This window comes from Astyanax mexicanus, chromosome 25 (assembly GCF_023375975.1).
Source record: "Astyanax mexicanus isolate ESR-SI-001 chromosome 25, AstMex3_surface, whole genome shotgun sequence".
NCBI classification, from domain to species: Eukaryota; Metazoa; Chordata; class Actinopteri; order Characiformes; family Acestrorhamphidae; genus Astyanax; species Astyanax mexicanus.
In genome coordinates this window covers 21,712,700-21,731,139 of record NC_064432.1, presented here as the reverse complement: position 1 = coordinate 21,731,139, position 18,440 = coordinate 21,712,700, and the positions used below count along the sequence as shown (strand labels likewise).

The 18,440-nt window shown below is 38.5% G+C and overlaps 1 protein-coding gene across 1 annotated transcript in view; it reads right to left on the bottom strand.

The window, feature by feature from the left end:
* fhdc1 (FH2 domain containing 1) overlaps window positions 1–18,440 on the bottom strand; it is a 41,428-nt gene that overhangs the window by 11,814 nt on the left and 11,174 nt on the right. The window contains exons 2-5 of the mRNA XM_022682033.2: window positions 4,789–5,887; window positions 1,641–1,702; window positions 1,349–1,451; window positions 432–517 (exon numbers count right to left, since the gene is read on the bottom strand). Of these exons, the coding sequence (XP_022537754.2) occupies window positions 432–517; window positions 1,349–1,451; window positions 1,641–1,702; window positions 4,789–5,238 (701 nt within the window). The 5' untranslated portion in view covers window positions 5,239–5,887. The remainder of the gene's footprint in view (window positions 1–431; window positions 518–1,348; window positions 1,452–1,640; window positions 1,703–4,788; window positions 5,888–18,440) is intronic.

Here is an 18,440-nt window from a genome sequence, read left to right as displayed (position 1 = left end):
AATGCTGGCAAGCTAATGTCACTCAGTAAACAATAGAAGAAGAAAAAGACCTGGTGTTGTGCTGAAATCAGACTCTTATTTAAATTTACATGCATGTATCATGCAGCAGTATGGGTACAACAGATTATGCTGGTGATTCCTGTATCTACCGTAACTGTAGATTAACTCATTAATTCGATTCCGGAAGGGAGGAGAATTTGGCACAAGACCTAAAAAGGCCATTTGCTGATTCATCTCTGACCCATATACTTTTACAAACCAATCAGTGTCAAGAACAGAGAGATTCAGCCCATTCTATAGTTCTTTAGTTATTAGTTTTGTCTGTTTGTCAGAATTTCTTGTATAATCATATTTATATATACAAAAGATATATAATTTTGTATATTAAGAAAATGTCTTTATGTATAGTGATACAATATTTTAAACCTTACCGTGGAACCTGGATCAGCAGGTACATGAATGAATCTACCAGGGTCAGCTTCGCAGGATCTCCTTTAAAGTCTCTCAGCTTCTTTATCTAAAACACAATTAAACACACAAACAAATAAATACATTTAGAATTTACACGCAGTAACTGGTTAAAATCTAGACCTTTACTATAACCCTCAGTGTTGATATACTCTACAGAACCACTTATAAAATGATGATCTGAACAAACCAGTGCAACAAAGCATTTAAACCAGACACAGAACCTCTTAAACCTACAAAAGTAGATCTTTTTGATCAGTTTTAGTATCTACTTTCACCCGTTCTGTCCATATAAGGAAACTATGTTTTAGTTTAGATATGAATAACAATTTTACCATCTCTCTTTAGCAGTTTAGCTCCACCCACTTACACTAACGTTATAAGGAGTGTTTCAGTATGTTAACTTAAAAGTAATATTACCCAACACTATAAATAACAGAATTTTGCATAATAGAATGTGATGAGCTGTAAAATGCCTTTTTTTCATCACAAGTTTAAATGTAGTCTCTGGTAAAAGAGAGTAAACATAACAATATTAACGTAAGTCTATAAACAATAGATATATTTTTGAATGAACGTGGCAGAAAAGAGTTAATTTACTCATACACATATAGGTATTTTTCTGACAGCAGAAGCGAAGCCAGATTAATTTTCATTTATTTTCTTGCAGTTATAAACTGTATAAGGCAGTAAGTAATATTTCAGCATATAAATGGAACTTTATGTAAAATAATTACTTAAAACTTCTATTTTCTTCTGTTTATTATTTATAAAAAAAATACAGAAAGTTTTGATACAACTGTCTTCCAAAAGTTGTTAGAAAAACTGACGCGTCACATTTCAGTGTATTTTCATCATTTAAACATATTACATGTCTCACCTCCTCTGCTTCTGGGAGGAGTTTGAGCAGCTCTTTCAGAGGCTCGGCTCCGTACTGCTTACTGTTACCCAGCCGTATATCCTCCACGATGGTGTCGTTAGACCTGTGGGGCAGAAAGTACTGCTGGGTAAACAATCGAACAATCAGCCCTTATTTAAACTCGCAATACACTGAAGGTCACCCTCATTACAGTGTAGAGAAAAGACTGACTTTCCTGTGTACAAACTTTTGACTGGTACTGTACATGAATTAACAAATAAAAAAATGTAAAACTGAAAAGGTCTGTTCTTACCTCTTGAACTGTTTCAGGAAAATCCCCACATTCATCCCTCTCTTAGAATCCAAGATGCTGATCTGGGAAAGAGAAAAGGGACAAAGGTTTTATTAGATGTATTAAATCAGCAAATCAGGCCTGACACCTACCACCAACTGGAATTAGGAACTGCCAGAGACTGTCAATCAAAAGAATAAATAGACTGATGAAGTCAAACTAAACTTATAAACAATCTGCAATGACACGTTTGGAGAACAAAAGGAACTGCGATTCATGAAAAGAACATCTTGCCAACTGTGAAGCATGGGGGTGGGTGTATCAAATTATATTAATCCATCTGTTAAAAGCTGAAGATTAAATTTATAGCAATCACTTGATTTTTCATGCAGTCCTCTGCCTAATCTGCATAAAGCTTTTTCAGCACTGGGGATGGACCTAATGCTAATGCTAATACTATCTAATGCTAATGATAATAAAACTCTATGATAATCTCTCAGGTCTGGGTGAGGTAAGCTTCAGTGATTATGCCCTGCAGCTAAGGGGCGCTGTTAAAGTACAATACTCAGCACGTGGGTTTCCCGTGAAAGTTAAAATGATGATTCACTTCTCCCTGAAATCATTAACACACCTGACTCCGGACCTGGCCTCCGCACACACCCGCACACCTGCATGACTCATGCGTGTGAGATCCTGCAGGTGATGTAACCGGCGGGTCATGTGACCTGCAGTGGCGGCGTGTGGAATTACAATAGAGGCCACACGCGCAGCCCGGCGGATCATGGAGCTCTAGGATTGGACGGAGCTGAGCGGTGCACTGAGCGCGCTCTCGTCCCGAGAGCTCATTACTGAGCTAAATAAACCCGAGGGCATCATAGCAACCACAGCAACCATGACACATCAAAACACAACACCTCACCTACAGGAGCAGGAGCTCGCTGATCAGTGTGCTCGGATGCTTGCATAGAAAAGTCTACTATATATTTATTCATGAAAAATATTTAATATGATTTTATGAATTTAGATTTATTTAATATATATATATATATATGTTTAAAGGTACAACACGTTTTTTTAAATACCTGTATAATGAATGTTAACCGAAAACAAATAGTATAAACAGCATATATATGCATATATATGCATACTGAACAGTAAGTATGTTTATGTATATACTGTGTATGTGTATACATTTTACCAACCCAAATTTTACCAAGTACCAATACACAGTCCTGAGAGTACTGATGAAAAGCTAAATATACACAATATTGTAAAAAAGAACCTCTCTTTATATATATTTATATATATATATATATATATATATATATATATATATATATATAAGAAAGAGAAAGAGTTCCCTCTTCCCATCACCGCACATAAGAGCCCCTAAATGCTTCACAGAGTATTTTGGTTTGTTTATGTGTTCCTTTAAAGTCTGGATAACTTCAGTATTAATTTACAATATAGAAAATAAAAAATATATAAACGTTTGACTGGTAGTGTATAGAAAACTTGTTGTAATAATTCAATGATTTATAATGGCTCATAAATATGAAATAGATATGGAGCTGTAATTGATCCATGTTTTCTTGTTAACCTCTATGGTTGTGCTGTTCCTTCAGCTGGAAGACCTGCTCCCTCGGGTCAGCATGGTTACCTCAGTGATTCTAACCACCGTGTGGATCTTTTAATAAGAGATCATGGAAAACACTGCCCTTTAAATGTTCTCATAGCCTGTTCTCATTGTGTAGATCTGTATATATACAGTACACGTCAATGTAACCTATGCCATGAACTGCCATTAGTGTTTGTTTTTGTACAGAATAAAAGAATAAAAGGACCACAGCATTCCCTTGAGACCAAATCACTCCAGTGGCCCAAAAATAACACCACAGACCTGCTAGATCCAGCCCCCTGAGTGCCACTGTCCCTTTAGATCACTGACAAGCTCAGCCTCAGTGTCTGACTATTCTCTGTACTGGAACTGGCTGCATAAAAAAATCTGGAGCCCAACAGTCTCAGTGTTTCTCTGTGTATATCTTAAAATGGAAAGAATTACCAGCTACTGGGTGGTGCGCCAGTCTATGTGTGATCAAAGTCACTGGCATTGTCACGTATGGGCATGAATTGCATTGGCCAGTTAGCATGCTTGCTAATCTAGCAAGCTGCCTACTCAGCGATCAGCTAATATCTTCCATGCTTAATTTGTATTATTTGTGCCTGTATATGAGCAAACATTAGGCTATGAGCTTCTCTTCCATGTTTAAGAGCCACATTGTTGAGAAAAGCAGAAAAAGTACCTTATGAACCAAAAGTTCAGAGAGCAGAAGCTGGGGAACTTGGATCCTGTGTTAGCGATGGGTCCAAAAAATTTGCTGGGTCAGAAAATTTCAACTCTATTTGTTGTTTCTTCACTGTGTCGCTTGCTTCTTGTTGCCAAATCACCGAAACAAATCGTTTCTCCTATAGCCAATTAATACTTTTGTGTTGAATCTATGCTATAGTCTAGGCATATGTGTATGAACATTGTACTCACACTGGCTATGCTGTAGACATAGTATATATAAACCAGCTTTAAGAGTGCACAATAAAATTGAAAATGAAATCTAATTTAAACAGTCAGAGCCTACTGACTGAGACACAACTAACACAATTACAAATAAAATTGTATTCACATTTAAACTACATTAAAATGCGATTTTTTTTGGATTGCATATGGTTTCTGGTTGTCCAGACTATCGTAAATCAATATGGATACAATTGAGATATGCCAAACATCAGATCTGGGCAACCAGTCTCAAGATAACTTTAGATCCCCATTAGTCCCTGTTTCTGGATACTGGTTACTTTCTACATTAGCTTCATAACTTTCATGCTACACTAAAGCAGCAACAAAACATACAGTACAATACAGTAACCAATTTTCTCCCTAATTTAGCTGGTTCAATTAACCCACCCACTCCTTAAGACGTCTACCTATCACTAATAATGCTCCCAATACTAATAGGTTAAGAAAGAGTAAATGCATCATAACATGCTCAGAGGAAAGCGCCAGATCTCCATCTTTGATATGTCAGTTAACAAAAGCCTGTGCCAGCCAGCATTACTATAGCAGTGATGAGGGGAGAGAATGCCACATACTGCAACCAACCCCAGACCAACTCACCTCATCTTTGCTCTCCTTGAAGGTGCTCCTACGTCTCCCAGACCTGGGATGCCCACTGGGCACCGGGGCCCTCACTTCCTCCTGCTGGCCGAACAGCTCCTCCACGGTCCTCACATCGATCTGGTACTGCTGCTGCCTGACCGCTAGAGTCCATATGTTGGGCTTGCCCCGGACCTTCTCCTCTGGAATGGGTTTCCAGAAGAAGCTGCGAACCCTCCGCTTCTTGCGTGAAGCGTGTGGCTGTCCTGGCTGGTTTGCTGCCTGGGGTGGAGGTGGAGGAGGTGGTGGCGGAGGTGGAGGGGCAGGTGGAGGTCCGAGGGATGGGGTTGGATTAGAACTGTGGGTAAAGATGCGGTCCGAATCTTGGTAAGAGTCTCTAGGAGGGTGTGGGACGGGTGGAGGGAGGGGAGGGGGGCTAGGACTCTTGCTTGTTGGGTCCACAGCAGCCATCCCACTCGCCGGGGTGGATTTATGGTGGGTTTAAAGACCCTCTGAGTGCTTTGAGGGATTAAGAAGCTAACTGACTGATGGTAGCATCTTCTTCTGCTTATGTGACGTCCTGCTCGGCTCAGGGATGGCCTTGTTTATTGGACAGTATGGATATCTGAGTTCATCTTTGTCTGTATGATTAATTTGATATATTACAGCATAATGAATTGTGTAAACTGTTATGAACAGAGGTAGAAACTGAAGTAGGCCTTAGAGAACTTTGAAAATTGTTTAAAAAAGTTTAAATTGGGCAACTCATTCTATGAATTAAATCATAATGTTTTATATGCTGTAGGCCTAAAATCAAACAAAAATCATCACAGTTATACAACAGTTGTCTCATTGGGATATTTGAATATTCTTCAATTGTATGTTATTCTGTTAAATTTACGTAAGACTACATAGTCTTTCCCGAAAAACTAAGGTACGAGGTCATGACCTTTCCTGTCAACTGGCTCAGGAAATACTCCCAGCTATTCCAAAGTTATTCCGAAGTCCCCTCACACTCCGTTCCATCTGTCGCAACTCCTCCTGGCTCGACCCATACCACCCCGTCGCTCCTTCCCGGCTACTGCCCACCGTTGAGAGGTCAGAGGCCAGCGCTCTGGATCTGCAGGAGGGACAAAAACACAGACAGAAAACGGAATTATTCCAGTGCAATCATGCGAAGAATCCTGAAATGATTAAAATTAAGGGGAAAACTAGGAGTGGAAAGACTTCAAAAGATCCCTGGCTGTGCAGTGAAAAAGGGAAACAGAAAAAGGTCACAGTGGGAGAAGACTGAGCGCCATTGTTTAGCTTAAATCACCAAAGTCAACCCGCAGTGTATGAAAAAACACCACTGACAGTCAAATCAGTCCCCCGCTCATCAAAACCTACGAGAAACCAACCTCCCAGAGATTTCTGCTACTCCCAGCACTGCAACACCACACCCCCACGTCACAAATTATCAGTAACTTTCTTCATAGCATATAATAATTCTCTACACGTTACATAACGTCTTATTATTAAACTCTGTCAAAAAACACTGGGCAGCACAATAGAACACCTGCTGCTCATTTGAGCTCAAATACATTTATATAACTGATCATTTGCTGTTAATCCTTCCAGTCTTGCTCCAAACTATTTCAGCAATAACCAAAGAAATCTGCAAACTTCTGTAATTGAGTTGTACCCAGTAGTTCTGGTTAATATCCAACAACTAGTTTTTACAGGAAGACCCTCTCACTGATCAATGTGTTTGTTATGTTTTGGGTTTGTTTTGGGTTTATTCTAATGTTGTAAAGTGCATACTTTATTATCCCTCTTTTATCCAGTTCGTCAATGTTCAGAACCCCACATGAGAGACCACCACAGAGCAGCAGCTATTATTATTTAGGTGGTGGGTGATTATTATTCTTAGGACTGCAGTGTTCAGCACTGATCAGCATGGTGTATGAGGTGTTAGTGTGTGTTGTGCTGCTGGTACAGTGAGTGGATCAGATACAGCAGCAGTGCTGCTGGAGTTTTAAACACCTCACGGCTGGACTGAGAATAGCATAGACAATGACCACAGCAAACCTAAATGTAGGGTACATATGCATATTCATATACATGTAGGGTTTAGTAAATTCTAAATAAAATAAAATAGTCTAAATAAGAGGAACTGGACTTTCTTTTTTATTTTATCATTTTTATTTATTTTAGTACCTAACCCTAACCTGAACCTAAACCTAAAATTTTAAAGTTAGAGTTAGGAAGCATGCAGAGAAACAGATACAGAACTTCAGTCTGTAATTACACAACTACAAAGTGTTTCTATATGATCAGAGATGGTCATAATATTATGCATGATCTGTGGACATAGTAAATGAACAACAAGCAAAGCTATAAATCACTAAACATCCAATGTTTGTGACACACTGCCATTGCAGGTGCTTTGCATATGAGCCCCAACCTATGTCCACATTCCTCATTTGAATATGCAAATGTAGTGCATCACACCCAACATGGGCTACAGAGAGGTTGTCAGGGTGACATGACATCAACCAATCAGCACCTGCGAGAGCAGCTGTTCCACATTCGCAGCTTCACACAGGCTCAGCTCCATCGTAGACTGCAGAAAAGGTGTTTAAAATTTAGCTACAAGCTGTTTAAGGTGTTTTATTTCAGTAATTAACACATCTGACATCATCTATGAATCTGAGGTAGGGTCTCTTCTAGACACAGATCAGATTTACATTACACTTACATCCCCTTATATCATCTAAACTCAAATAAATTCAGTAAACTGTAACATCCAGATTACTGGGGTGTGTATACAGCTCTGGAAAAAAATAAGTGACCACTTCAGTTTCTAAATCAGTTTCTCTGATTTTGCTATGTATAAGTATATCTTTAAGTAAAATAAACATTGTTGTTTTATTCTATAAACTACAGACAATATTTCTCCCAAATTCCTAATAAAATATCGTCATTTAGAGCATTTCTTTGCAGAAAATGAGAAATGGCTGAAATAACAAAAAAAAGTAGAGCTTTCCGAACTCAAATAATGCAAAGAAAACAAGTTCATATTCATAAAGTTTTAAAAGTTCAGAAATCAATATTTGGTGGAATAACCCTGGTTTTTAATCACAGTTCTGACATTCTTTTTTTCTGATTAATCTACTTAATTTGGCTAATTGCACCTCCAGTGATCATGTTCTCCATGACATCATCCTTCCTCACTCCCTGACCTACTGTGGATTATGAGTGATGCGCCATCTGGCAGCGTCTGTTTGGGGTATCAAGTCACGTTTTAATGTCATTCTCCTTTCAAACACATTAAAACCAGCTGCTAAACACAATGATATAACATACAGTACGGAGGCTACGAGTGTACATCCATCTCAGCAGTTCTGCACTAGCTGAGGTTCGTCCTCTTCAGGCTATTAATTAATGATGATGGGCGATGGTGAACTCATCGCAGGTGGTATGGAACCGGAGGCTCTAGGTGACGTGAGAGACTTTAATAAGTAAAAACCTGCAGGATCAAATGAGCCCCGAGCTCGCAGAGGGCAGGACGGATTTTCTAGAGTCTAGTTAACAGATTAAATGTGGATTCAGTTCGAGAAATTTCCAGAATGATCTTTTATCTTGTCTCTAAATAACTTTTATTTTTAGACAGATTATTTTAAAGTAGTGGTTTGATTAAAAATGAGCATCATTAACTGTAAAGTACTAAATATGAATATGTCTTCTTTTAATAATTTTGCTTTTCGAATATTCAGAGATACAATGATAATATAATAGCATACTAATGAAAATACATTATTTTTTTATTATTAATATTTAGACACTTGAGTTGGAGTATAAAATTATTAAATATTTTAAATAAATAAAACACTAAAAAAATAAAATGTTTAAACAAAGTTGACATACTGGCTCATTCATTTGTTCATACATTAATAGACTCTCCTTGCTAACAAAAATATAATGGGCCCTATGTTACACCATGCACAAGGCACGTCAGGATGGTAATAGCAACAGTGCTTCTGAATATATATATATTATACATATATACATATATACATATATATACACACCAATGGGCATGGCGGTCTGGAAATGAGGTGTGTTCAGGTAAATTTCTGAAGTATTGCTATCGTGGCAACAGAAAACACAGGTGCTCCACTGACTGATTACAACCTAAAAAGACGCCAAAATTCAAACGTTCATTGCTATCTTGGCAGTGAATTGTTTGCACAAAGCATGTGCACCCCTGCTTGTAAATTTTACATCAATAATAAACAGAATACAAAATAAAATAAAATTACTGTTCTTGTAAATGACCTGCTTAGGTACCTTCACAGCATGAATGAGCAGGTCAGTTTCCTCTGCTGAGAAGTGTTGGCTACGTCCAGGTAGTTGCGCTGTTAAAATAGCAATCTGCTATAAGTCAGAGAGCACCTGGCTCTTAAAGAGAATAGCAAATGATACGCTAATTGGTTTATTTTACATTACTCCTGAAATACACCCATGATTAATGAAGAGAATTAGTACAAGGCTTTTTATCATTATGTGACAAGCCTACTTTACAGCAATATTCCAACATCTGCTATAGAGAATACATACAGGGTGTTACTGCAGTGAAGGTGGACGGAAAATAGCTTTCATTTTGCAGGGAACTCTACATTTTTGGAAAAAGGCACTGTATGACTTATAGCCCTCGCAATCTCCTTGAAACCACAAAGGGAGAGAAATTACATGGCTAAAAGCAGGGTTGTGATATGGGGAGGAGGGGGTTAACGCTGAGGCAGCCCCTCAGCTTCGTCTTTGCTGCAATGTCACACGCTCCTCGCAGAAGAGCTCTGTAAGCAGCGGCCCACAGCTACCGGAACCAGCCGGACCGATTCTGATTCTACAGTCTGATCAGAGCCATCAGACCTGCTGTCAGAACTGTGAAAGGCTTTAATGCAGTTTAGACTGAGTACATTTGATATCCTCATCACTAATCACATTCAGAACACTGTAGTGCATAACCTCATTACCTCCAGCTCAGAGATCACACTCTGTGTGAGGAGGACAGCTGTAGAGACATTTCTCATCTGTACAGAAAAATGAATATACTGTACCTATAAATAGATAAATATCTGTATTAATTCAATAATATAACACAATAATATTTCGTCAAAATGAGGAGTCAGCTAATCCACAATTTGTTCACACCTCTATGTAAAACAAATTTTCTTCCAAATGTTCTTCCCAGTTCAGTCATTTCTACTCTTTCAGCATCTAGAACCGGTGTAAGTTAGACTTGGGATGTAGTGAAACATGATAACAAGTACACACTTTTGTCAAATAGCCCACCTCCATTCTACAATAACATCATTTATCACAACCTTCTAGTACAATATAATTTAAACAAAACAGCTCTCAGGTCTTCTGCTCAACCAACCAACTCCATATAATAAGGGACCAGCCTATCCCATAAATTAAAGTGGATTTCTGGAAATACACTGGTTTCTTGAATGAAACTGTAGCCCCATAAATTACAGCAGGCTGTCGGGGTCTTCAGGTGGGGTTTTTTAGTACTAGCCTGAGGAAACAGACTCCGTGAATGAAGCACTATTGGCTGAGTGTTGGATTCACCCAGACCTCCATTCACAGCATCTTCAGTTCAAAGGCCATTGTTCCACAGGCCGTTATTTTTAATGACAGGTGTGTCTGACCATCTTGCCATCTCCCTGCTGCCACTCTATTCTTTTATACACACACAGATGCATTTACAGCAAAAATACGCCTCATTACCCAAGAAGAGGCCCAAACAATAATTCAGAAGACATATTCCCGTACTAGACTGGGGGCAGTTTTACAACATTTAAAAATATTGAATTTAGGTCAGTTTGTGTTGTTTAACCTGTACAAGCAAATATATATTTTTACACACAAATTATCAATCACTACCATTAAAATAGATTTTATAACGTTACATTTATAGTAGGCCCACACAGATTTTGATCAATCTGTGCATTAAAAAATATTTAAAATATTACCTAAATGTATATTAAGAGTATATCCTTTTTTTCTCTCAGTATTGTTTACTTTGGGGAGGTCTCATGCTGCTTTCACACCCACCTTGTTTGGTCCAGACTTTAGTAGGTGTTTAAAGTGTGTAAGGTGCCCTGAACCATGGCCCAGACTAAGGGACCAAAATATGGATCAACCGAATATCTCTCTAGTTTGTCTGTAGTGTGAAAACTCTCTTCCAAGCGGATTAATCTATACAGGCAGTTGAGGAAGGCTATCGTCACCCATTAAACAATAGAAGAAGAAAAGGAAGCAGTGTTGTGCTGAAATCCGCAGCAGTGTGTATGAAACCAAGTATGATAGTGATTCCGTATCTACTGTAACTGTAGATTAACCCAGATGAGATGCACACCCTTTTACAAACCAATAAGTGACAGTGGAGTGGTGATCATATATCCAATGATCTATCCATCTATCAATAGCCTTACTAAATAATTCTCTTTAGCTGAATGCAATCAAATCCTCACAGCAATGCTTTCTATCAACATGCTCCTATTACCCCAACAAAAGCAGGGTAAACCCTTTGTACATTTTATACATTTTATTTCAGAATAAACCCAAGCTATATTTCATCCTGCAGTAAGCTGGGGTCAAACTGATCCCCTCCCAGGTCCCAAACACAGTCTGGGGGAGGACTGTGCAGTAGAGTATGGTTTGTTGCCTTGAGGAGAAGAGTTAGTGGTGTCTGCCCCTCTTCCCACACAATACATTAGACTGTGGGTTTTAGGACTTTGGCACTTTGTCAATAAGACAATAGGATTGGGGTGAGGGAGCTTCTCTTTAGAAACAAAGATATGCAGCTGGAGTCATGTGACCTGGTTAAATAAATCACGTGAGTAAAGCTGAAGGCAGAATAAAAACTCTCCTCCCTCTTTTAAAGGTATCCTCCTGTATTTCTCACCATCATCTCTATCTGCTGCATCTGTAGCACACGGCTGATCACCATCAACTATCATTTTAATGCAATGGAGAATGGAAAACCATTTGGAGCCTGTGGAAAAGTTCCACAACCTTCTACTTACTGCTGTACTGTCAAATTCTGTTCAACATATTACTGATCAGAGGTTACAGAGTCAAACCAGCACTTTAGTATTCAATTAGTGGCTGAAATTATTTCAGTCTCAGTTTGGACTTAAACTTAAATACTTGGATTGGTTTAGTCTCCGACTCTAATATTAAAAGCCTTGGTATTGATTTGGACTCAACAATATGTCTTCACTTAGCCTCATACTCAAATAGTAAAGTCATGGTATTGACTAAGACTTGAATACTCGGTCTTGACTTTGAAGTTTTGTTGATGAATCAGACTTGACTACTAAAGTCTTTATTTTTAGTCATTTTCAACTGCTAAAGTCTTGGTATTAAGATTTAACTTGAACTAAACTAATAAAGTCTTAGTTTTGACCTAGACTGGACTATATAATTCATTGTTTCTTGGACTTATGTCTTGGTTTTGACTTGGATTTGAATATTAAACTTTTGGTTTTGACTCTTTAATGGGCAGTTTTCCAGATTTAATTAAGCTTATTCTTGGACTACAAATAATTTTGAATGAAAATCTTCCACTGAAAGGGAAAAATCGTCTACAATTAGGCTTTATCCCTGTCTCAGAAACCAACCCTAAAGGTCTTGGTTTAGACATGGACTTGAAAACTGAAGTCTTGATTTGGTGACGTGGTCAGTCTCCCAGACAGCGAATTGGCCTAGTTCTTGACTATAATTTCCTTTCCTTGAGTGGAATCTTCATATTATAAAATACGCTTCATCCTGGTCTGAAATACATTATGATGATGTGCCCTCCAAATAAAAAAAAAATGGATAATGTGTCTTAATGAGTGCCCATGGTTGCCTATGGATGCCCTTGTACCCTTCCAGCAGTAACAGTTCACGTTCCAGTAGAGTAAATGCAGAGAGATGCAGAGCTGAATGGGGTTATCCTACAGGTGATATAACATGATAAAGCACCCAATTAGGTGCTGCCCGCAAAATGGGATAAACTATATCAAAGTAAACTGTTGGCATAAAGTTTAAAAACGCACATATATCATTCATTTATTTACAGTTTTAGCCACAACCCCCTTTAGACCTTCTTATTTATTCACCCCTGCCCACCACTGACCACACGTCTGGTCTACGCACTCGAGCCACTGGTCACCTGTCCACGATTTCTGGCCTACATTCCAACTGATTAATCACGCTCCTCTCAGAGAAACAATTGTTTGTTCTCTTCTTATGAGAGATTTCTCCTGAATCTGGCCAAACCGCAGCGACAGAGCCAAATTACAGCCCACATCAAATCTCCCAGCACTGAGGTCACCTCTGTTTACCTCCACCAATCCCTCAGCGTCTTCAGGTTCGGCTTAAAAACATCGATTAATCCTCAAACCCTGAAATGCACTCATTGGGCTGAGTGCTCGGCCGGTGTGTTGAAAACACTGGAACAAATAGAGCTGGAGTGGATTCAGCTTTCCTCATACTTCATCAGGCCCTGTGGTGTTATGGAGACCCGGCTGCCTCTCGGCTCCTGTGGCAACCAAATGCTGGAGATACAAAAGGAAGCAGTATCTCTGATAGACTGCAATCTAAAGCCAAGACCTTTCTGTACTGGAACAAACAGAGGATAGGATATAAACAGAGAATATAAAGGACGGTTACTGGACGACAGATGGTCCAGTACATTCAGTACATCTCAGCTGACGCAATGGCGACTCTCTCGCTCACATAAATACACACCTTTTTGTTTTAAAAACGTTTTTAAGTATGTCCTATCTGGGACTTCTCTTACAGTGTTGTTAGTGTTCAAGTGGTTTAGCTGATATGTGTAGTGTAAAGTTCACAACAGCAATAGGACCTGACCAATATATCACTGGGCCACTGAAAACCGCCTGATAGAAAGAGCATCTCATCTATAAAGCAGCAATACTGCCTTTTACACATTCTCAACCATATTCCCATTTTGGAGCTCGAAGGCCAATTACCTTGCTCTAATACACTGGACCACTGAGAGTCTCTAGATAAAAGGTTGACAAAACTATAGAACTGTCGTAAAGTAAGATGCTGCAGTTGCCATCCCACCACTTGCTTGCGATCACTCAGGTTTGTGTAGAGTTAAGTGGATAGATGCCAGTGTTTCACAGTGTTCTGTGTCTATGTTACCTTCTGGCTCTCTCTCTTTAGTAAGATCTGCCAGAGACCTTAAGCACAATCTGATATTCTAATAACATATTCTGTACTCCATTAATCAAATCAGAAGTAATTCCACCTCTTTACATTTCTCCAACGTAATGACTACCCACTTGTCCAAAAAGACACTATTAACCGGAGGGATTTTACACGCGAATGAATCACAACAATAACAATATACTGCAATAAAAACAGCTTTAAGGTAATGTCTTGTTCTGTTAACAGAATGGGAGGGTTTGAGTTATCTCACGTTTATATTTACTGCTGCCAAACATTCCTATGAAACATAAAGTTATATTCTTTTAATAAAAGGACATCATTGCAAGAAGTGGTACCGCCCTATACCGCCCTGACAAGCCCACACTGCACTGTGTATGTAAAAGGGTAGAGTGCAGTACAAAATATTTTCTGTATGTATTTATATTACTGAAAATATTTTGTACTGCACTCTACAATTTTATATACACAGTGCAGTGTGGGCTTGTCAGGGCGATGCAGGGCAGTACTAACATGAATACTACATCACAGAGGGGGCGTGGCTTCATTCTCTCGTAAGGATACCTTTTTCCACTGCCTCTTCACTTAGAAAATAGCTGTTTGTGCAATAATAATGTTTAAAATATCCAATTCAGTAACTTTAACCTGAGCCTTAGTTCAAAACATTATATGTCTAGACAAAGTGGATTACCATTGTTTTTTTACACAGTCAAGACAGACAGTTGTTTTTTTTTCTGGGAAATGCAACAAAAAAACAAACCAAACGTGCAAACACACACCCACACCCACAAAATCTGCTGTTGTCTGTCACGGGTCAAGACTTATGTAACCCTATCCTCGCCCTCGAGACCAAAATCTGCTCCCGCGGTGTCCTTTTGCCACCTCAGCCACCATGGTTTGAGCATAGCCTGATATATAATATGTCTGGTAGGCACAGCCAAAGGCCTTAAAACGACACAGTAGACTGGTAATCCTGTGCTGCTGAATGCTCAGCGCGACCGATGTCCAACACGCCTAAAACAAAAGGGCTTTATTAGAGATCCTGTAAGAGCTGAGGAAACACAGAGTGATTAGGACATGCTTGAGCAGATTGGGGCTTTAATGTCTAAGTAGGAAACTTACAGATTTAACACCAGCAGAAACGCCAGATCTTTGCTCAATTAATCTGTTTTTGTGACCCGAATGAAAGACTGGACAGTCGAGTGACCTAAAGGGGGATTTACAGACATTTTACTGACATGAGTTCTATTCCGTATTTCCTTTATTTCTACACAACAGTTTTCCACTATGAACTTACCATTTCATTCTAATAATATTGTAATCACTGTAATAAATACTCAATACAATTTCAACATATCTAACAATCAACTAAAAATGATAAAAAGAGTATTAGTATAAGTATGCTGTACCCGAAGTGCTTAACGTTCTGAGCAACCTCATTATAACATGATGCATAATAAATGATCTGAGGGCCTTCAGGTGAGGAAATGCTCTACTAGACCAGCAGTTTATCTTGAAGCACAACCTTCAGTCTACCACTGTAGGACGTGACCCTCGGCTGTGGTTTGGGGTATATTCATCAGATTTGGGACCGGGCTTATGTAAGCTTCTTCCGACCCAATGCAATATTCATTACCCAACGTGCACCACGTTCCGAGCGATGGGAACGTGTACATTATGGATGCGTACATTCCTGGACAGCAGGTTATCTCAGAGCAGCTTAAATAACCATTCTGGCCTAACCTTCACCACCTGCGGCTACGCTAAAACAAAAATACACGCAAACACAGCGAAACATTCCAGTTAAAGCAAGTGTCGACCGGGGACATTCTGGGGAGGAGAGCTATGTTTGGTCAAAAGTGCAAGGAGCTGATCCAGATTTAGAGTAGGGACGCACTGAATATTAGGCAACCAACACTGGCAAAGAAGAAAATGGCAAAGAACATCTGTTCGCATTCAGATTACTACAGTTATCTCATTATTCTAGTAGTTCCTTAAACAGCATACTCCATTTTTAAATCCAAGTACAGTAAAAAAATCTGATTAAGAAATATCAAAGATCAAATATCAAAGTTGGATTTGAGCTCAGTAATCAGATTTTTCAGAATTTGTAAACTCTAAATCGAAGAATAATGGGATGTCTCAGTCTGTGCATGCATTAAAACAGACCATGGTAGCAGAAATAAGTGAGCGGTGTTTAACATAGCACCTGACAAAATTCTGTCCAGACACTTAGGGGGTGATGCTGAAAGTGAAGGATTTAAAAATTCTTTATCTTCTAGCTGACGTATGTTCATATTGCAGCTTTAAAAAAAATGCGGCGTGAAGTTTAATTTTAAATGATGTTTAAGTCATGCCTTATTCTGTTTTCTCATTGTCTGATTAGCTACATTCAGATGAGATTATTGACAAACTGTGCATGTAAACGCACTCATTGAATTAAGTCCAATGATCTAGATTAAGACTCTACTTTATCCAAATAAATTATGATGTGGTGGAGCGTCATTCGAAACCGATTGGCCAAACAAATTCTTCAGACCAATCACAGACTCTGGAGTCTGAGGTCCCCACCTTCTGCTTTGTGAACTTTTGATTTCTACCATACTGTGGTCATATCTTCAGCAGGGAGGATCTTAACACAGCCGAGAGACTTATAACCACTGTTTCTGCTTTTTTATGTATTTTAGCACAAATACAGGGCAATTTGGAGGAAAATAACGCATGAAAGAAACTAGTGGAAAGCTTGATAGGTAGAATGCGAACTGGCCACGTGCAAACAGCCTCGAACACACTTACATAAGACAAGTATGGTGCAACATCACTTCTCAAATGCCATTGTGAATAAAAGATAAGGATGCACAACATTATTTGTCTGAAAATGTTGGCGAAATTTGGTCAAATACGTGAAAAGGCTAAATAATGCATACCAAAGAATGACTATGTCTGTTGTTGAACTATTCTCAGTCCAGTAGTGACAATAAAGTGTTGCAGTGCTGAGAATAATGACCCACCACGTGGTTTTCTCTTTGTGGGGGTCTGAGTATTAAAGAACAGGGTAAAATGAGGATAGTAATAAAGTATGCAGAAAAAACAGATACAAGCTTACAGTACAGTAATAAGGTAGTAATTAACTTAAATCGTGGAATGAGGAACAATTAATGAAATATAATTTGGTTTTCATATAATTTTGTGGCATTTTGGTTTCAAACTAAATGAAAAATGTATTTAAGTGCCTCCCTAAGTTAGAGATACAGTTATAGGACAATGGGTGATTCAGGCAGCTCCAGACTTTATGAATACATAAAGTGAGATCTGCACAGTGTTCACAGCTTTTCTTTGCGGTGTGGAAAATTCTTTAACACTTCTTTTTGCAGACAGAGACCAACTGTTCTCACAACCAGCCTAACAATCATCAGATCAGATCTGTGTCTTTGTTAGAAGTACTAAACTTTACTCTACTACACAACCATCATCTGTTTTTTACATAATTTAATCAGAAATTAGAGATACAATGATATACACAAAAATATTGAGACACCAACTTATTCATTTCTTCTTCTGAAATCAAGGATATAGCCTGCTTATCCTGCTTTTGTTGGAGTAACTGTTTCTACTGTTCAGAGAGGACTTTATATTAGATTTTTGGTAGAAAGAAATGCTGTGAGGATTTGATTGCATTCAGCCACAAAAGCAGTGTAAGTAAGCTCAGATGTATGTGGAGACACTGTGATCAGTATCAATATTAAGAGTTTGTTGTCACACTTAATGCAGAGACGTCTAGCATGTTGTGTTCCCTCATATCTACACTAAATATACAGCTCTGGAAAAAAAATAAGAGAACACTTAAAATGATGAGTTTCTTTGATTTTACCAAATTTGAAAACCTCTGGAATATAATCAAGAGGAAGATGGATGATCACAAGCCATCAAACCAAGCTGAACTGCTTGAATTTTTGCACCAGGAGTAAAGGCATAAAGTTATCCAAAAGCAGTGTGTAAGACTGGTGGAGGAGAACATGATGCCAAGACGCAAGAAAACTGTGATTAAAAAACAGGGTTATTCCACCAAATATTGATTTCTGAATTCTTAAAACTTTATGAATATAGCCTTGTTTTCTTTGCAATATTTGAGGTCTGCATCTTTTTTTGTCTCATTTTCTGCAAATAAATGCTCTAGATGACAATATTTTCATTCGGAATTTGGGAGAAATGTTGTCTGTAGTTTACAGAATAAAACAACAATGTTTATTTTAACTGAAGAGAAACTGAAGTGCTCTCTTCACATACAGAGCTGTATGTGTAGCTTAATAAATATATTGAGTCTTAATAATAGTCTGAATATATAATCATTTATTTATCCTCGTTCTGAGTAGGACTGCAATCTGACATTTCCTATGGGCGCAAGAACTTTTTTTTTGATGATGAATGTAGAGTAA